The 21,576-nt window shown below is 47.4% G+C and overlaps 1 protein-coding gene across 1 annotated transcript; it reads right to left on the bottom strand.

The window, feature by feature from the left end:
* Window positions 1-2,476: 2,476 nt before the first annotated feature.
* Window positions 2,477-19,313, bottom strand: LOC132467055 (phosphatidate cytidylyltransferase 2-like). Its single transcript, XM_060064117.1, has 13 exons — window positions 19,089-19,313; window positions 13,018-13,151; window positions 11,974-12,070; window positions 11,588-11,685; window positions 10,757-10,896; window positions 9,760-9,818; window positions 8,632-8,714; window positions 8,032-8,119; window positions 7,850-7,918; window positions 6,943-7,095; window positions 6,272-6,391; window positions 5,946-6,049; window positions 2,477-5,539 (listed from the first exon to the last, which is right to left on the bottom strand). The coding sequence occupies exons 1-13, from the start codon at window positions 19,143-19,145 to the stop codon at window positions 5,404-5,406; spliced, it is 1,338 nt and encodes a 445-aa protein (XP_059920100.1). The 5' UTR covers window positions 19,146-19,313; the 3' UTR covers window positions 2,477-5,403.
* Window positions 19,314-21,576: the final 2,263 nt, after the last annotated feature.

The raw sequence follows: 21,576 nt of genomic DNA on the forward strand, positions 1-21,576 counted from the left end.
TCACCGCGGCCCCATGGACCCCCAGGAGACAGAGGCTGAGAGTGAGGAGCAGTCGAGGGGAACGCGTCCACACCCACCCAGAAGACAAGGCTCATAACTCCCACGCACACCCACGCACACACAAACAAACACACACACAAGCAGAGACACACAGACAAACACGCATAGACGCACACACATCGCACTCACTCACACACACACACACACACACACACACACACACACACACACACACACACACACACACACACACACACACACACACACACACACACACACACACACACTCACTCAGACCGTCTCCACCTACTCTACCCAGCTGGTCCTTGTGGTTCCACTGGCCTCCTCCACCCTCGGGTCCCCATGGGTGGAGGTGGGCAGAGTCTGCCAGAGAACCGCGGCCGGCCGTCAACACCCCAACCCTCCGCCCTGGGCATTAGGGTGGGGGCATTAGGGTGGGGGTGTTTGTGGTGGGGGTGTTTGTGGTGGGGCGAGAATCTGATCCCATGCCCTCTGAACCAGCGTCTCCAACACGCCCGTGACTGCAGCACTATGGGGCTGCTACACACACACACTGGTACACACACTGCTACACACACTGTAACACACACACTGTAACACACACTGGTACACACAATGGTGCTAACACACTGCTCCACACTGGTACTAACACACTGTTGCACACACAATGGTGCTAACACACTGTTGCAAACACTGGTACACACACACTGTTCCACACACTGTTCCACACACTAGCACACGCACACTGTTACACACACTGGTACACACACACTGTTACACACACTGTTACACACACTAGCACACGCACACTGTTACACACACTGGTACACACACGGGTACCTACACACTGTTACACACACTAGCACACACATACTGTTACACACACACTGGTACACACAAATATACTATATATATATATACTATAAATGTACATTCTGTGACACACATTCTGTGCAACATGCACTCAAACCCTTCCAGACACGCCAGCTCCTGCAGAACCACGGACCTGCGCACACTATGCTAAATTCCACACATACAAACACACAAACACACACACACACACACACACACACAAACACACAGGCTCTCCCACTGCGGCATGTTATTTGCACATTGATAAAAGCTGTTTGACCATAGTATGATTGTATATTATTTCATCCTGTCAGTAAACAGCAGGGTCTAAGTTAACATATGACATAAAACAACCATACTGTTCTGAATAATAAATAACACGTTAGAAACACAAAGCTCATCTGGGTTAATGGAAACACTGAAGTGATGAGAACATCCACAGATGAACGCATGAAGACAAATAGATGGTTGAGGTTTAGGAGAATTGCATGATCTCCAGTCCTCAGTCTCCGTCCTACTCTGCTCATGGAGGAAAGCCTCGTTCTGTACCCAGACACACACAGACAGGTCTTACCTATTCTGGCCGTCTCCGTCTTGAAGGTGGAGAAGTCCATGTCCGAGGTAGTTTCAGAGACATTCTTCAGTATCAGATCCTGTCGCGCGCGCACTCACACACACATAGACATCCACACAGATACATACACACATCTGACCTCACACCCCCACACACACACAGTCACACAAACGTGTGCACACACATTATCTAAAGAGATAGCGAGGAGGTGACCTAAGTGAGGCTGACGTTATGGAACCCGCTGGTATCACACTTCCTACTTCCTGCCTCATGCATTCTTCTTCTACTTCTTCTTCTTCTGCTTTTCACAATTTCTAAACAAGTCTGTTCTTGTTGCCTCAACATCCAGGTACACACTAGTCTCTCTCTGTTTCTATACCAAGGTACACTCTGGCCTGTCTCTCTCTGCTTCCCTCTCTCTTTCTACATCCAGGTACTCACTGACTCTCTCTCCCTCCCTCTCTCTCTGTCTACATCCAGGTACTCAATGGAGTGATCTCTCTCTCTCTCTCTCTCTCTCTCTCTCTCTCTCTCTCTCTCTCTCTGTCTCTCTCTCTCTCTCTCTCCATCTCTCTCTCTCTCTCCAGGGTACACAGGACTGTTCTCTGGTCTCTCTGTAGCGTTTCTTTCATAGAACAGCGTTTCACAATCCCCCCGTCCTCTGCAGCACTCAGGATGGAGACCTTAACAGTTCAACTGAACTTAACTGGAATCATCTCTCTGATCTAGGAAGTGGTTAGGGTTAGGGTTAGGTTTTTTTTTCTGATGTGTCTTATGAGGGGGGGAGGGGGGGTTCTTCAGCTCTCTTCACCGGCTGAAATGGTGAAGCCCAGGAAACTGTGACGCTGTTAAATCTGAGTAGCCAATATAGCCAACTCTGCCTGTTCAGATTGAGGCTGGAGAGCTGCTGTTTAACATGCCTCCATCATGCCTTGGCCGAGGGGGAACAGGAGGAGGAGCTCTGGGAATAGGAGGAGGAGCTATGGGAATTGGAGGAGGGGCCAGCGGAACAGAATTGTTATCCAGGAATCTTTCTTTTTTCCTTTTATTGTATTTGAGGAAACAAAAAGCAAAACACATGTAAATAGATACAACAGCTTCTGGGGCCCACAACTGAACACAAACCTATTGAACAGTAATAAGCACAATCTATTTAAAAGCAAATGTAACTTTGTAACCTTTCTTAGGTCAGGCCGCACAACTCCTGTGAATTCCCCATGGCAGTCTGTCGTCCAACAGAAGAAGAGTGCTTGTGTTGGTTTCAGATTGGGACATTGACTTTTTCAGTGGAATGTGCCCCTTTCTTAACCCAAGGGTGTTCGTTGAATTGAGGAATGTTTGAAACAACAGTGACACAGCAAGAGGTCAAATACTTCTTACGACGGGACTTCGTTCCGCATACGGACACTGACAGGCGGATGTGGCGCCCTCTTGTGGTCACCCAAAAAACAGGACGGAGAAATGTCACAACTAGTTCTACTGTTCACACTGGTTGAGGTCAAGCACTAACGGCTGCTTAAATGTTTGTGTTTCCTATAAAGCCCAGCTTAACCTTGAACAAAACTAATCAAAAACCCTTGAGATAAATATTTAAAAATTCAACACGCTTCGCTATTGGCATTATACTTAAATATATATATTTTTAAATTCTTTACATTGAGGAAAAACACAAACTATGGCTAAACCTTCTGAAATTGGATCATAATAGATCTTATATATATAGAAATTTGTGTAGCAAAGTAAAAGCACAGCAATACTTTATATCATCTGCAAATGCAAATGTGCACAGCATTATATTTCATATAAGTACTTGAATTGATGGAAACATGAATAAAATGAAATGTTAGATGTATGCTGTGTAGGCATAACTTTAATATTACTGTCCAATGGTCAACAAGACAAGATAGGACCTCGGCTCAAATTGACAGTTACTAAATAACAGCGCCAAACCACACAATGGTTTGATTGGTTCAATTAGTGCCGAGAAAGCTAACAGTCAGCCAATCAGAAGGAAATCATAACCATTGCTTGACCAGTGTTTCACCAGAGGGGGCGTTGTTTAGGTGACATTTTTAACCTATTTTGCTACAGTCCAGTAGATAGGCTGTCAAGACTGAGCTATCCAGCATGCATCTCGGTGAGCACCACCACCTGTGAGGTCACCAGGTTACAGGGGAGCTTTCCAAACAGCTTGGCAGAAGATCCTTATGGCTGAGGGTTAGACTGCTGATGGCAAAATGTTTTAATATTAATGTATATATATTAAAAAGAAAAAATCTAATTAATGGAATATTTCGTAACAGACACACCGATAGCTAAGGAGTTGGAACACTATCAGCAACAGACCAGAGGTCAAAGTGTAACATTGTAGAAGACCTCCATCCGGCCCCTGCTCCTGTGGATCATCAAACGAACGGAACGTGATCCCACACGCTTTGAATCACACGACAGGGCTTTGGCGTGGGCAGCTGAAGCGCTTCAGGAGCAGGACAGTGCAGGACATTCGACCACTAAACGTCTGAAAACACACGACACGTAACAAACTGAACACATCGCTACAGAAACCCCCCAAACAATGACCCAAACAAAAACATGATCACAAAAACACAGAAACCCTTTGACCCTTTGAATGTGAAGAACCATCGAGTGGCAGATGGAATACTGGTCCGATACCAGTCTGGTTGCTGGTCCAGAACCAGTCCGGGTGCTGGTCCGGTCTGGAGGCTATGGCCCCGGTTAGACGTCTCATTCTAATGAGTGTTGGCAGTGCAGGAGACACACCTGAGGCGTCCTCACCCCGATGGGCTTCAGCCCCAGGGGGGCGCCTTGATGGCCACGAGAACAAAGAACTAACCACAGCAGGGACACACCGAGTCCACCACTTTAACAAGATAAGTGCGTTTAACAGTAGAACGCTTTTAACAGAGCGTTGCTCCCGCTGTCTTCCCTTTCCTTCTGTTTCTATAGTTTTTCTCTAAGAGCAAATGGTTTGAAATCCCTCACTTAAGTGTTTAAGATGGAGCCTGTAACATTTGGCCGAGTAGCACAGCCAAACAATGATGTGTCAATGGATCAAGGCCCATCGCAAGCAGCAGCATGAACCCACACCACAGCGTTCATCCTGCTTGGCCATCATATCAATAACGGTGTTCAGTACCTCCTTTTGGCCACAAGGGGGAGTGATGCCTTGCTTTTAAAACGTCCGCTCCATCTACGAACTAAATGACACCATCTCATCGTACGATAGATAAACTCTACCAGCGTTTGGCGTGGAATAGGAAAAATACTTCTACAATAGAAACTTGCAGCACAATAAAACTTAATGGACCATCGATTGAATTGTTCCCAGAGAATCACAGCACGACATGACAGACGCCACAGAACAGAGTTAGAAACACCAACGGGTTAGATATATGAAACTGAATCGTGGGAAATCAAAAACAGGCGGGCGTGGCAGAACAGCTTGTGAGAAATGTCTAGCGGCAGTGCATTGAAACAAACCAACGAAATAAAACTGGTACCAGGAAACATTACAAACACACACAGATATATTCAATATCTCATGTTCCCACACTAACACGCGTGTATAGATAGGTTGTTTGCAGACAGAAACAGACTGCTGGGAGATACCGACGCTGGAAAATCCATCTGTTAAAACGAAGAATAGCACGCTATTCTATGAGCTAACCCTACACACACACACACCTCTGCACACACACGAGGCAATAAGTCACGGTTCATTCATCCTTTCTTGGGACGTTTCCTGACATTTCCTCTTATTTCTTGGGACATTTCTTTTCGTCACTCACACACACACACACACACACACACACACACACACACACACACACACACACACACACACACACACACACACACACACACACACACACACACACACACACACACACACACACACACACACACGGCAGTGGGGAGGTGGTGGGGGGTGGGCTCTAGGCCGCAGCCCCCTCCAGGGCGGGCAGCAGGCCCCTCTCGGTGAGGTGCGTCTTCAGGGAGTTGAAGATGTAGAGCTGCTGGTCTGGGCGCAGCGCCAGCAGCTGCTGGATCACCTTGCTGGGGTTGGGACCCCTGGGGAGAGAGGAGACCACAGGGGTCAGAGGAGCACCACAGAGACAGACAGCTGGGGGGGAGACAGACGCTATCACGGCCTCCACTGAAGGACGGTGACCCCAGTAGGACAGCTGGGGGGGATCACGGCCTCCACTGAAGGACGGTGACCCCAGTAGGACAGCTGGGGGGGATCACGGCCTCCACTGAAGGACAGTGACCCCAGTAGGACAGCTGGGGGGGATCACGGCCTCCACTGAAGGACGGTGACCCCAGTAGGACAGCTGGGGGGGATCACGGCCTCCACTGAAGGACAGTGACCCCAGTAGGACAGCTGGGGGGGATCACGGCCTCCACTGAAGGACGGTGACCCCAGTAGGACAGGTCACAGAGCTCGGCGCAGAGTGCCGGTAGGGGGCTGGGGTACCTGATGAAGCTGGCGATGTAGACGTTGACGAAGGTGGCCATCAGGTACTGGCAGTCGAAGCGGTCCATGATGCCCCCGTGACCCGGGATGGTGTTGGCAAAGTCCTGGAGGAGGAGGAGGGGGCCGACATTAACAGAGAGACGCACACACTCAATACAGACACACACACTCAATACAGACGCACACACTCAATACAGACACACACACACTCAATACAGACACACACACTCATTACAGACACACACACTCAATACAGACACACACTCAATACAGACACACACACAAACAAAGGTACACACACACACACACACAATACAGACACACACCTTGATCTTGAAGGCCCTCTTGAAGCCGCTGGCGAAGAAGCCTCCGAAGGGCCCCATGATGGAGGCGAAGGCCGACAGGGCCACACTGTGGATCTGGAAGGGGTAGAGCCTCACCGTGGTCTAGAGAGAGAGAGAGGGAGAGAACGAGAGAGAACGAGAGGGAGAACGAGGACGAGAGAGAGAGAGGACGAGAGAGAGAGAGAGAGAACGAGAGAGAGAGAGAGAGAGAGAGCGATAACGAGAGAGAGAGAGAGAGAACAAGAGAGAGAACGAGAGAGAGAGAGAGAGAGAACGAGAGAACGAGAGAGAGAGAGAGAGAGAGGGGTAGAGAGAGAGAGAGAGAACGAGAGAGAGAGAGAGAGAGAACGAGAGAACGAGAGAGAGAGAGAGAGAGAGGGGTAGAGAGAGAGAGAGAGAGAGACAGACAGACAGAACAGTCCTTTACACAGTTCAACCTCAGTAGGGTCGGCCATTTCTTTCATTTGATTTTTATACAGCGTTTGAAGATGTAACTTTTAAATGTCATCTGGTCAAATTCAACGACGGCCATCTTAGTTTCATCTTCTGGAATCCCACATTCATTCCCCCCCCCCCCCCCCCACCAGCTAGCGTTGAGAGCCAAGATGGCCGCCCGGTGACCAAGGCCCAGAGAAGTGAGAGTCCGTGCTAACCCATCCGGTGAAGGACTCCAGGAACGCGGGCAGGACGTAGTCCGTCAGCTGGAAGAGTTCAGAGGGCTCGCAGTCCACCTGGAACCGGTTGGTGTCGTTGTTGAACTCCACGGGACACACAAAGTACCGGTAGCCCGCCATCACGTAGGACAGCTGGGGGGGGGGGGGGAGGGAGATAACAACGTAGCGCCATCTTAATGTCTGCTGATAATGAGGATACATCTGGAGGCTAGCAAACTGTAGCTGATTGTGGTTATTCCTCTGTAAGCTAGCAGACTGTAGCTAATGGTAGTTATACATCTGGAAGCTCGCATGATGCATCTCATTATTATTATTAGGCATCTGGAAGATAGCATAGTGTAGCTTATCATTGTGGTACATAATGAAGCTGGCATGATCGTTTATAGCCATTATAAATCAGTTGGTTAGCATAATGTAGCTCACTATCATCAATGGTTAGCTACATTATGCTAGCCTCTTCATGGAAGCTCGCATAATGTATGCAAGCATCGTTGTACAACAGAAGGCTAGTATGAAGGCTTGTATGAACTTGTTGAACAGTGATTGATGATCTTACAGAATAGTGTTGAACAGTGATTGATGATCTTACAGAATAGTGTTCAACAGTGATTGATGATCTTACAGAATAGTGTTGAACAGTGATTGATGATCTTACAGAATAGTGTTGAACAGTGATTGATGATCTTACAGAATAGTGTTGAACAGTGATTGATGATCTTACAGAATAGTGTTGAACAGTGATTGATGATCTTACAGAATAGTGTTGAACAGTGATTGATGATCTTACAGAATAGTGTTGAACAGTGATTGATGATCTTACAGAATAGTGTTGAACAGTGATTGATGATCATACAGAATAGTGTTCAACAGTGATTGATGATCTTACCAGGATTCCGAACACGACGGTGGCGAAGAACCCTCCGATAAATCCCTCCCACGTCTTCTTCGGGGACAACTGCGGGCGACAGGGGATATTTAAACTTTTTCGTATTGTCGGAAACGAAAAGCATCGAATATAATTTTCTTATATTCAAGAACTAGGGGTGGACAAACAGAACCAGCACCCACCTTGATGAGGGGGGTGCGTCCGAAGAAGAATCCGAACATGTAGGCCATGATGTCGTTGCAGATGACGCAGGAGATGGGCACGATGAACCTGAGGAGGCAGGCAGAGGCTTGGAGACAACCGACCAGTCACAGCGCAGCCCTCAGACCTACAGCATCAAGGCCTCCCCGCACTGCTCAGCCTCCCTGGGCGGGGCTAGTGAGGCGCCTGGAGGCAGGATGTTGGGTTTGTGGTGCAAATATTTAGCCTGTGGTGTTTATTCAAATTGTTGGGTAAGTGTTTGCATATTACAGCCAATTACAACACGACAACACACATCAGTGTGCTCACTCATTGCCACCGCAACTTTCATGCAATCTTTGCATTTCCGTTTAGACTACTCGTATCGTGTATGGGTAATTAAGTAGACTTTTGCATATTCTAATGCCAGGTTTTACTTGTGTTCCCATCCTGCTGTGGCACCAAATAGAACGAATAATAAAGTACATCTCCTCTGTTCCAGAGAGTGAGGAGCAGGCTCTGCACTCCCAGCATGCACCACAGGGTGCATGTCGGGCTCAAAATGGCTGCCCGGTGGTTGTCACGGTGAGCGGAGCCCTTACCAGATCATCCCCTCAAACAGGTTGTGGATGATGAGGTGGGACTGGGTCACTACTATCAGCAGGGTCACGTGGGTCCAGCCGAACTGGGGGCGGGGGGGAGAGGGGAATCAAACACACAACAGCTTTTGATTAATGTGTGAAACGCACACAAAAAGGACATTTTCAAACGATGATCGACGGACCGTCGAGGGGCCCGCTGAAGGAGAGTGTGTGGTAGCGCTTCAGTCTCGGTAAGAGGGGGATGTGGTTTCTTCAAAAGGTGCAACATGAGGCTGCAGGGCTGACGTAAGAGTGCTCAGTATCGACCGTGGCGCAGGACTGCGTGGGGGGAGCTACGAGCTACGAGCTAACAGCTAACCGCAGAGCTACAGTACTACAGTACCGAGATCTGCTTGACCAACGTGGCAATTACTGTAATTATGAGCTGGACCCAGCAGCTCTGTTCCTCCAGATAACACCTCCCCCTCTAGAGCTTCACGCCACACGTTACCGTTCACATCCTTCTTTCAGTGTTCCTCCAGATAACCTCCGCCCGTGGAGCTGCAGGTCACATGTGAGTGTTCCTCCAGATAACATCTGGAACTTCACGACACAAGTTGGTGTCAAGTAACCACTGTGGAGCCTTGTCTGTCAAGGCGGCTTCATGTCACATGTTTGTGTCGCTGGGCTATTTGTGACACAAGGCGTCTGTTGTTCGACTAAATTGACTTTGGTGCATTTAGCGGTTTGGGTTATTCATGGCGTTGGTCAGCAGTCGATGGAAACTTCTGGAGGAATGTCTACGTCTGTCGTAGCCTGGAGCAGCGAGGGTGGAGGAGGAGGAGGAGGAGGAGGTGATGAGGGTGGAGGAGGTGATGAGGTAGAGGAGGTGATGAGGGTGGAGGAGGTGATGAGGGTGGAGGAGGTGATGAGGTAGAGGAGGTGATGAGGGTGGAGGGGGTGAGGAGGTGAGGGGGGTGGAGGAGGTGATGAGGGTGGAGGAGGTGATGAGGGTGGAGGAGGTGATGAGGGTGGAGGAGGTGATGAGGTGGGGAGGAGGGGGGATGGAGGAACTGATGGGAGGTGGAGGAGGTGATGAGGGGGGTGGAGGAGGTGAGGGGGGGGGTTGGGGGCCAGGGAACCACTCACCATGTAGAACTGCAGGCGGTAGTGCTTCTTCACCAGGCTGAGGACAAACATACAGAAACCTGCAGGAGGAGAGAGGAGCGATCAGAGGAGCAGGAGAACAGACTCCTGCAGGAGGAGAGGAGCAGCGATCAGAGGAGCAGGAGAACAGACTCCTGCAGGAGGAGAGGAGCAGCTTGGAGGTCATCGTGGAGGTCAGAGGAGGAGGAACAGACGCCTCTTGTTCTGCGGGGGATCACTCACTAAGGGAGACGTGCCAGCTATGGCAAACTAAAATTAGACTGACCTATATAAAGGAGGAAGAGGAGGGGGGGGGGGGGGGGAGAGAGAGAGAGAGAGAGAGAGAGAGAGAGAGAGAGAGAGAGAGAGAGAGAGAGAGAGAGAGAGAGAGAGAGAGAGAGAGAGAGAGAGAGAGAGAGAGAGAGAGAGAGAGAGAGAGAGAGAGAGAGAGAGAGAGAGAGAGATTTGTATTTTGAGTCCTAATTAAAAGGTCAAATTAATTGTAAAAAAGCTTTTCTTTTATTAATCAAAAGGACAGATACAATTGGAGAGAGCTGATGTTTCATCATTCAATACAATACAAGGCTGTAAGGCGACTCTGTAATAAAACTCACAGCACAACTTCCTTCCTCCCTACTTCCTGTTTTTCTCTCTGCACTAGCGTCGGACACACACCCGAACAGGAAGTCAGCCTCTACAGTGTCTTCAAAGTCGAATCAGAAGAGACCAAACACCTCACAAAATAAAACGCTCACACTGAGAACACAATTGAACTGCCAGAACTGCCCATTTAGCAGCGCAAAGGGGCCTCCAGTGAATTAAAACACACTTCCTTAACGGCCGGAAGGGGGGGTGTCCTACCCTCCTCCTACTTTATCGATTTTCTAATTTGTGAATTCGGGAATAAAATCCCAGGCACCGCCTGCAGTACCCTGGTGTACCACCGGGGGGCGAGACCTGCGCTAGGCTCCCCGGCGGCGGCGGCGGCGGCGGTCTGTACCCGTGAGGTAGAGCGCGAAGGAGATGAAGCGATGGTATTTGCTGAGGATGCGCAGAGGCTCCTCCCTCTGGACCAGGCTGAAGAAGTAGTCCGTGACCGTCTCTCCGTAGAAGAAGTAGTTGACGCACAGCAGGAAGTACCTGGGGGTGATAGGGGAGGAGTCAAACAAACAAACCGACTTGTCTCCAGGAGCGTCCATTGTGCTCAGAGGGAAACGGAGGTCATAAAGACGGAGAAGAAAGAAGCGGGAAAAGCGGCCATTTTGAGGCTGCTAACTAACCCATGAAAATGAGTAAACAATATTATGTTTATTACTTGTTACTAACTGTATAACACATAGGAAACTATGCGCTATACCGTTTTTTCTTTCTTCCCCACAGTTGGAGCACAATGAATGCCAGTAGAAACTAGGAATATGTCTGCGTCTACCACTAAGGAACAAGGCAAACACTTTCTATTCTTAAATTCTATTGGGTTTGTGGGGGTTTCAATATGGGGTTATAATCTAGATCTACAACAGACAGATCAACATATGTCTCTACACAAACCTCAGGACGTCTGGAAAATAAATAAAAACAATAAGAAACAAAGATGAACTTGTTTTAACTCAGCAGTGGTGAGTGAGTGAGTGAGTGAGTGAGTGAGTGAGTGAGTGAGTGAGTGAGTGAGTGAGTGAGTGAGTGAGTGAGTGAGTGAGTGAGTGAGTGAGTGAGTGAGTGAGTGAGTGAGTGGGTGGGTGAGTGAGTGAGTGAGTGAGTGAGTGAGTGAGTGAGTGAGTGAGTGAGTGAGTGAGTGAGTGAGTGAGTGAGTGAGTGAGTGAGTGAGTCCTACCAGCTGAGGCTTCTGAACCAGGGCAGATGGTAGGAGTGGTACACACTGTAGCCAATGTGGATGATCTCCTGGAAGCATTTGATCTGAACACAGAGGACCTGTGGGAGAAGCACACACACAACCTTACACACACCTTACACCGAACACAACCTTAGACAGACACACACAACCTTACCTACACACACACCCTCACACAACCTTACACACACACACAACCATACACTAACACACACTTACTTACCCACAACCTTACACCTTGTGTGTGTGTGTGTGTGTGTGTGTGTGTGTGTGTGTGTGTGTGTGTGTGTGTGTGTGTGTGTGTGTGTGTGTGTGTGTGTGTGTGTGTGTGTGTGTGTGTGTGTGTGTGTGTGTGTGTGTGTACTCACGATCATCATGAGCACGATGGGGCCCATGTAGATGATGAAGAAGAAGAAGGAGATCATGGCCATGGTGAGGATCCCCCGCACCCACCAGTTCCTCCATCTGCACACACACACACACACACACACACACACACACACACACACACACACACACACACACACACACACACACACTAGCTTAGAGGAAGACGTCTTGTTTCGTTAATCCTGACCATAACAAGTCACACACAGTATTTTGGACACTGGAGAATTGGGGAGTTTTATTCACACTTAGTTTGAAGCAAATCACTTGTATTGTGTGAAGACAGGATTAGGTTGTAGGAATCAAGGGTTAGGGTTAGGGTCTGGGTTAGGGTCTGGGTTATGCCCCATTTCCACTGCAGGGTGCGGAACGGATCGGATCGCAAAGGTGCGGTAGGGAGGGGGCGGTATAGCCCAGCTCAGTTCCGAGGTCGCGTTTCCACTGCCGACAGTACCCTTGGTGGTAGGCCGGATGTCAATCGCCGCGGCAGCTACGTAAACATCGTAAACAACGTCTTCCTCCCCAAGAATGCAGACGAGCGTCTCCACCTCCTTGTTCGCCCAAGCAAGCTTTTTACGCGACATGTTAATTGTAAAGAATAATACCTCGAGGCTACTGTTTGTTTGTTTTTATCCCCGCGTCACCCGGAAGTGACGATTCTGTCGACCAATCAACGGAGGGGGGGTGTAGCTAGAATTTCACGGGACCCTTTCAGGCGTCTGGTCTCGTTTTGGGTACCGCAACGGAGGAGTCCCGAGAATGGGGCCGGAACGGGTACGGCAAAGTCCGGGTCACGCCCACTTTTGGCGGTGGAAACGCGACCCGACCCGCACCTTTGCGATCCGATCCGTTCCGCACCCTGCAGTGAAAATGGGGCATTAGGGTCTGGGTCTGGGTCTGGGTTAGGGTCTGGGTCTGGGTCTGGGTCTGGGTCTGGGTCTGGGTCTGGGTCTGGGTCTGGGTTAGGGTCTGGGTCTGGGTCTGGGTTAGGGTCTAGGTTAGGGTTAGGGTCAAGGTCAGCCCACCTTGAGGAGAGCCCCGACAGCGCCTTGTTCAGGACCTCTGGGGTGTCGTCAGACGTCACGGGCGCCCCGGGGCGGCCCGAGTCCACCTTGGAGTCGCTGTCGGACGCTCCGTCCTTCAGCTCGCCCTCGGACCCCTGGACGGACGGACGGACGGACACACACACGATCACATGGCCGGTTTGTTTACATCCTCCACCTTGCTGACCCTCAACAAAATAAAAGCGTGACACCGGAATGGAGAGCAACGGAAAAGTACGGCAACACAGCCTGAGCCAACAGGGACTCCGTGTCACTCAGATTCCCTCCTTTTATGGAAGAAGACGAGAGGGAAAGTCGTGTTTCTGGTTCGGAGGGTGACGCCTGCCCCAGACTCACTCGCTGAAGCAGAGAGACCGCAGCTGAATACGTTGGTTCGGATTACATTTTACGGTGTCATACCACACTGACAACAGTGGAGTTGTATCGATGGGCAGCCTGGCTAATGGACTATAAAGGTCTGTGTGTCTTAATGGTTTCCAGGAAGCTCACGGTACAGTCCTGATCAATTAACAGTGACAGGACATACGTCTGTACTCGTCTGTCAGTCTGTGGAACCGAGCCGACTGCGTTTTCCCATCCCCCTGCTGACAGGGGAGAGCCAAACTGGCAGAGCAACTTGAACTCACAGCTCGGCTACAGATCCTCCTGATAGAGTTTGTCCCATCCCTGGTGCACACACACGTCAGACACACACAGGAGGATTTCCTGAAGAGTGTGTAGTGTTTACATCAAATCCTGCTGCTCCAATCATCCAGCATTCTGCTGCACTTTAATCAGTGTGCGTGGTTTGGTGTGTCTGTTGCTTGGCGTGTGCATTGTTTGGCGTGTGCGTTCGCCGGAGCATGGCCTGGCCTGGCGTATGCATCCGCTCCTTCTGTTCTGCGGTCTCGTCGCGTCTGACGGGTTCTCCATGGCAACATGTCAACGGAGTGGGCATCGCCAAAAAGGACTCTCTCTCTCTCTCTCTCTCACACACTGTGGTCGGTGGCTGCTCATCCAGGCAGTTTGCTTCACGTCTCTCCTGATGGTCTCCTCTTTGGCATCAGCTCTGTTCCCCTCACTCCACCGAGCGGTCTAATGGTTGGTTTGAGGAGGGAGGGGGGGAGAAGGAAAGAGAGAGAGTACTAAATGTTCTCCAGCAGAATCGGTACATACCGATGTTCCCTAATGTGATTGGTCACTTAGGTTGAAGTGAATCTTGGAGGTTACGATGTTTTGATCAACCAGCCTCCTGGAACATCGACAGCGCCAAAACAAGGGCTCCATGTTTCCTCAAAACACAAATAGAACCCTTATCCTACACAGCTGCAACCATAGGGGTTGTTGTTTCCATGGAGACCATCCCATTATGCAGGATGCTCCTTTGGTTAAAAATAGGCCTTCGCCTCATGCAAACAAAACCACTGTGCCACGCACGCACGCACGCACGCACGCACGCACACACACACACACACACACACACACACACACACACACACACACACACACACACACACACACACACACACACACACACACACACACACACACACACACACACACACACACACACACACACACACACACACGGCCCCCCCTTCCTGTGCCACCTGGCAGCGTCCCAAGCTGCCTCTTTAGCAGATTTCCGAAGTGAATTAAGATAGGCCTAAGTCACAAAGTAGTGAAAGATTAAGCAGAATAAACTTAAAGTATTTAATAACTCTCTAGATGATTAAACCCGCAACGGCCTGAATTTTCCAGCCAATTAAAAAGGGACTTTGCGTTTGCGGTACATGTTGAGGTCTATCAAAGATTCCTGAATGGTGTCCCAGTGAAGCAGGTTCCTGATCAAAGGGTAATTTAGACAAGGCTAGCTGGATGATCGTTACATTTACATTCTACATTTAGGGCATTTAGCAGAGACGCTTTTATCCAAAGCGACTTACAATAAGTACATTAGTCAGAAGAAAGATAAACAACAATATACCGCTGTCGGTACAGTAAGGATGTTCATGGAACCAAGTGCCAAGCACTAACCATCACTAGGTTAACCCATTCCCCGTAAACAACAAAGATAGCTAGGATAAAATGCTACACAATGCTAGGTACAACATCCAATAAGTGTGTAAGAGCGGGTGGGGGGGGGGGGGGGTGAGGGGGGAGTCTATGCAGAGTCTCGGCGACTCTGAACTCTGATCTAACGTATGTGAGCCAGTCCATCTCTGATCCCTAGCCGCCTCCGAGGAAAGGGACTGCAGGGGGTCCAGTCCCGGCTAGGGGGTCCAGGACCCGGCAAGAACCAGAAGCTACCAGGTGACTTGGCCGGGAGAGGGAGACCAGTGAGATACACTACAGCCCGTCTACAAAACACACACCCTGATCTCCTCCGACAGGAAGACGAGGACGTCAGTGAACAGCGAGAAGGTCAGGAGGACCACGACAACAGGAGAACAACAACTAGAGAATGAAGATGGGGTTTTGGGACAAAGAATTAGACAAAGCCATATCCGAAACATGCGAGAGACAGGGCAATCTCTGGCTTCCTCTCTCCATGCTACACCCATGTGATTGAAGGGTAATCACATTACATCCATAACCAGATGACGGGTTTCCACCCAGGACAGGATGTCAGGACCCCACTGCAGTCATACTCCAGTGCACTGGTTCCCAACCTATGACTTTCAGTGTGTCCATAAATAGTCCTCAAGACCTTTCGCGGGTCCCTTCACACGTACCGGGTCGACGGTACCATGAGCATATGGTACCGTACCGTCTGAGCAGAGTGCCAGCACCCTGCAGGAAGGCTAGTGGGAACCAGTGGGAACCAGTGGGGATCAGGTCAGCAACATCACAATGGAACACATGAGCCACAAGGCTGCATCTACTCAACAACGTGTATCTTTTACATTCACATTTAGCGCAGTTAGCAGATGCTTTGATACAAAGAGACTTAGGTTACAACCCTTCATACACACATTCAAACACCAATGGCGGTGTCAACCGCGCGGGGCGACAGCCAGCCCGTCTAGAGCAGTTACGCCTTGTTCACACTGCGTGCGTCCGTCGACGGATGGCGGCTTTTTGACGTATCCATGTGTTTGTCCGGGTTGTATTACAAAGGCGATTTTATTGGACAGTAGTGGTGCAACGGTACACGGGTTTCCCGTGATCCATACGGATCAACCATCATGGTTCGGGACGCAAGTGATCCGCGGATCGGCAGATAAAAAAAAAAAAAATTGTGCGTTGACGTGATCAGCGCATGTTTAGAGGACAATTCGGGTATTAACAACATCATCAAGTAAAGTATCGTAGCGAAATACAGTTTCTGTTGTGTTTTATTTGGCGTTCCGTAAATCCCATTGAACGTAAACCGGAACCGGAACCGGACGTGTTTAGGTTTGGTTGTAGTCTTTTCGCTCGGTTCGCCGTATCAACAGTAGGGCTAGAACCGAGCGAAAAGACTACAACCAATCCCCTTGCAATGAGCAATGAGTCTCCCAACCGAAATCAATGGATTTACAAAATGCCAAATAAAACACCACAGAAACTGTATTTCGCTACCAAACTAAAAAAAAGAAGATACGGATGTCTGCATTGCCTTGGGAGAGTGTAGACTCTAAACTCTCCCCAGGAAATGCAGACATCCTGAATTGTAAATCCAGGATTAGGGATTATTTACTATCCTATCCATGTTAAAAAGAAGAAGGAATAATGCCTCAGATTGCACATTTTTTAAATATTGACCATGCTTAAAGGAAGCAGGATTATTAACTAATTTGTCACTTTATTTTGTTTTTACACAGTTGAAGATTTTATTTAAAGTCACATTTGTCTTGTTATCTTCATTGTTGTTGTTGATCCGAAAATGATCCCACCCGTGACTCAAAAACCGTGACCCGATCCGAACCGTGAGCTTTGTGATCCGTTGCACCCCTATTGGACAGTGTCCTTGCGTATATTTGCATAACGCAGTGTGATTGGGCCTAAAAAAAAAAAAAGTTTGGTTCCTGTTGGTTGTCAGTTGAGGTCATGGGTAGGTAGGGAATTTTTATTTTATTTTTTTTTTTTTTTTTTTTCAGCGGCAGCGAATGATAGGTAGGTTGTTTTCATTTAAAAACGAGAAAATTCGCTCATCCTTGTACAGAATGAAGAGGTGCTGTACCAAAACGTAATTATAGTTTGCATCAAAAAACATTTTTTTTTATTTTATTTTTTTTATAAAGCTCATAAAATAATTTGGGTCGCACATAAATTGACAGGGTCGGTCGGAAACCGGAACCAAACAAAAAATTTTTTTAGCCATTTATTTTCAATCATCTACATAAGTGATCATCTGCAGTAGCTGCAGTAGTGGCTTTATTGACGACAGCAGCCGTACTTGGAATACACAATCAACATGGTGATCAATATTACTTTAGGGAATGTTCTCTTATCTGACTTGTGATTCGTGTCACCGTAAGAAATCTAAAATACCTGTGAACACAAGCAACGATCCATGACACCATGGATTAATTTGATCAAAACCCTTTGGCACTCCTTTATCAACCGTTAACCATTAAACAGAGATCTCAACCAGGCATGAGGTAATGGGCAAATAAAACATGTCTAGGTAGGTTTTGGGCCGTCTGTCCCTGGAAACATTGGTAGCGTGCAAGCTACAATATTATCATAAGCCATGGAGGGGCACTGGATCAAACCGGACATATGTGGTGGCCGTACGCAAATTAATGCTGTGGACATTTAATGAGATGGCTTCATAAGCTTTTACCTCTGCTGCCAATAAGAGCGTAGAGGCACTCTGTTGATTATCAATTAAATACATGAATACATACATACATCAATATTTTAATATACACTTTCTCTGCTGGTACCGTTTTACGGACATAGACTGCATCATTGATTTGATTAATATTGCATTAGGAAGTAGAAAGCCCAACATTGTCAATTAATGAAGCTCTTTGTTATTGGGATCGGGGCGATTGGTGGATACTGACCCAAACAGTATGAAGAATATATCGATAGAAATACAATTAAAGATTTAGACTCCTAAATAACTAAATACATCGAATCTCAACTAGTATGGACATTTAAGCTAAGGATAAGGGCCAGATTTATGGGTTTGTAGTTGGGTTTTAAAAAGAATGTTTAAAAACTTGACCTTTTTAAAGAGTTAAGACACTGTTTATTCAGTTCTGGGAACTCAAATAAGTCGTAGATCAAATTTGTGAAGAGGCCAGTTTTACATAGCATTATATTAATTGATTTAACCATGCAATAGCCTCGGAGGCCTAAATAAAGACAACATAAGGCTACCGTTTAAAGAAAATTGTAGAATACATTCATTCATCAAATGAAGATAAATATATTTGTTAGATTTCTGAATGATTTTCTGTTCAAAACCAGCAGGGGTTGATGCACTACAAACAGCGGTTTGCTGCTTGGGTCAAAGGAGGGGGGGTTTGAGTACAGAAAAACTGACAGTTTCCTTGGGTCATGTGTACTATTACTGAATTATTAAACTATCATACAAATAAATAGATATATAAGAAAAGGTCTAGCAATGTTTACCACTTTCTCACTCTCTGCACTGCACTGAAAACACATTCAACTACAAAATGTCCCTGCATCAACAGCCTTCACCGGCGCCCCTCTCTGAGCTCTGGGTCACAATGTACACAAACATATGGAGAAAACGTATCCTTCAAAGACTGCTTTTAGTATGTGTATATTATGGGACCCAACCCCACACTCAGAACAACAAGCAGTGGACCACCTTTTAAAACTTGACCGCAGCCCATTTACGCTCCCGAGCCGCCGCTTGGGAACCCCTGGCCTTACACTGATGCACCAGTCAGCCGCGTCCAGCCGCCACTGGTCACAGTATCAAGCGAGAACATCACACCAACACCTGCCTTTACCGCTGCTCATCCCAGCTAAAGCGCTTTTGTGGGTTGTTCTTCAGCGCTTGTGTCAGACTAGCAGTGGCTTCAGGGGGGTAGCGGCTAAAGCTAACGCTGCTAAAGCGTTCCCACACCAGAACCCGGGTCTACCTTGTCCTCTGACGGCGGGTCGGCGTCGGTCGCTCCGCGGTGTCGTAGTTCCGTCATGATGTCGCCTGCTGCTGACCCGAACCCAACACGTTTAAATCCCCGATGCGGTGCGAAAACAACCCGTTTGTTGTTGTCGTGTTCCGCGGATGAGGAGAGCAGCGGTCTTCAGCGAGGAGCTCCGTCAGTCTCTACTGTCCCTGGCCCCGCCTCCTTGGTGGGCTGGTTCTACTTTCACTAGTCCCGCCTCCTGTGTGGGCTTGGTTCATACATCAAACACACCCTCTCTACTGTCCCTGGCCCCGCCTACTCGGTGGTCTCTACTGTCCCTGGCCCCGCCTCCTGGGTGGTCTCTACTGTCCCTGGCCCCGCCTCCTGGGTGGTCTCTCCCATCTCTACTGTCCCTGGCCCCGCCCCCCGGATGGGCTGGGTCTGCTGGCTCCGCCTCCTCGGGGGTCTCTACTGTCCCTGGCTCCGCCTCCTCGGTGTTCTCTACTGTCCCTAGGAGAGCAGCGGTCTTCAGCGAGCAGTTCCGTCAGTCTCAACTGACTGGATTGGCTGGGTTCCTATATCAAAGACACCCTCCGTACTCAGACGCCAAAGTCAACTCCATGGTCAGATTTAGATGAGAGACGATTGTTGATATTATTGATGAAAAAACAGAGAAACACACACATACATACAATTGTTAGCTGAATTTTCTTTTCTGATATTACATATTTATGTTTGCTGAGCAATTGTTTATATGTTCTTGAGTATACTGTTATACTGTACCATTGTGCTATTGCCATGGTAAACAGATGAAAATGACTTGATTTTACTTTCAATTCCTTTTACATTCTCCAAGGTATTAACATTTTTCATAACTCCATGTAGGACGTTTCTATACATAAATGTAAGCACTGTGGCAGTAGTAATGCAATATTTAGAAAATGTACCCTTGTACCCTTGATACTCAAGTACTTTTAAAAACAAGTACTTCAGTACTTTTACTTAAGTAGACATCTGACTGTAGTACTTTTACTTGTACTTGAGTAAAATGTACCAAGGGGTATCTGTACTTTTACTCAAGTAAGGGAGCTGTGTACTCTGTCCGCCTCTGGATATTATAATAAGAGGCCTCTGATACATGATGATTATTATAATAACCTACTGATAACGAGCGATTATTAGTATTATAATAATAACCTACTAATGATACATGGTCATTATTATAATTACCTACTGGTGAAGCATGATTATTACTATAATAACCTTCTGATGATGCAAGATTATTACTATAATAACCTACGAATGATACATGGTTATTAAAAGCCCAATAATGATCCATGGTTATTAATAACCTACTAATGATACATGATCATTTATAACTTACTCCTGATACATGGTTATTAATAACCTACTAATGATAGATTATTAATAACCTTCACATCTTCCAGATAGGCTACATGAAACATAACAGTATAAAATATACAGATCGATTTATACATGGTTAAAAGTCATTCACATATTTGAAACCATGGAAACAAACATATCCATTAAATGATGTGCCAGTGAGGCACATCATTACATGAGTACCCATACATGAACGAGCATCTTGGAGTTTACCCCGCAACAGGATAATGATGCTGATAAACCTCCTCTACCCGGAGGCCAAGCTCTGTTCTCAGCCTTTGCCGCTAGGGGGCAGCAGAAGCCCACACATCACTTCAATCAGCTCCATTTCCACAGGCCCACGTTCTATTCTCACTTTCACCACTAGGGGGCAGCAGAAGCCCACACACCTCGTCCAACTTCATCAATAGTGAATATGAACTCGGAAGCTGAACCTCATCTCAGATCTTTAAATCATGAATTATCGTGGAGAAATAAGATGCTTCATACTTTTTCTGTTAGACTTATTTGATTAGACAGAATAACTCTAAGGATCAAAATCGCTAAGGATCCAAATATATTTATGAGAAATTGAATATATATATATTTTAATACATTTTGACAGTGATACCGGACTCATTGCGGCATGGATCTATGAAGCCTTCTGCTCAACCTGCTAAGACCACAGAGCTTCAGCCTTCAGAGCCAAACATCAGACCCCAGCTCCTTATGACTGATGCAGTGCAGCACTGACACCTGGACCACAAGCAGGGAGAGAAGCTGCATTCTGAGCCAGAATGGATATTGCACTAATGAGTCATACATGGTGGTGATTTGCAGCACTCTCATTAGCGATCTCATGGGTCGTTCATCATATGATGCGGTTTTAAGGAACATGCAGGGATAGTAATGAGTGTTTGACTCACAGTAATGAGTGTCTGGAAAGATTATCGTTTCTTCACGATAAGATAAGATAACTTTATGCATCGCAGATGGGAAATTCGAGGGTCAATGCAGCAAGTAAAGAACAGCAATGGGAATTAAAAATAAAGAATATTAATAAAAAATACATATAATACATTTAATAACAACAAATATGGAAATGCTTAAAGTATGT

The sequence above is a fragment of the Gadus macrocephalus genome, chromosome 11 (genome assembly GCF_031168955.1).
Source record: "Gadus macrocephalus chromosome 11, ASM3116895v1".
Taxonomy (NCBI): domain Eukaryota; kingdom Metazoa; phylum Chordata; class Actinopteri; order Gadiformes; family Gadidae; genus Gadus; species Gadus macrocephalus.

Coding starts and splice junctions, on each gene's coding strand:
- LOC132467055 (XM_060064117.1), bottom strand. CDS start 19,145: ATGACGGAACTACGACACCGCGGAGCGACCGACGCCGACCCGCCGTCA. Junction 13,152..19,088: donor ACCCGCCGTCAGAGGACAAG/GTAGACCCGGGT, acceptor CCGTCCGTCCAG/GGGTCCGAGGGCGAGCTGAA. Junction 7,919..8,031: donor GACGCACCCCCCTCATCAAG/GTGGGTGCTGGT, acceptor TGTCGCCCGCAG/TTGTCCCCGAAGAAGACGTG.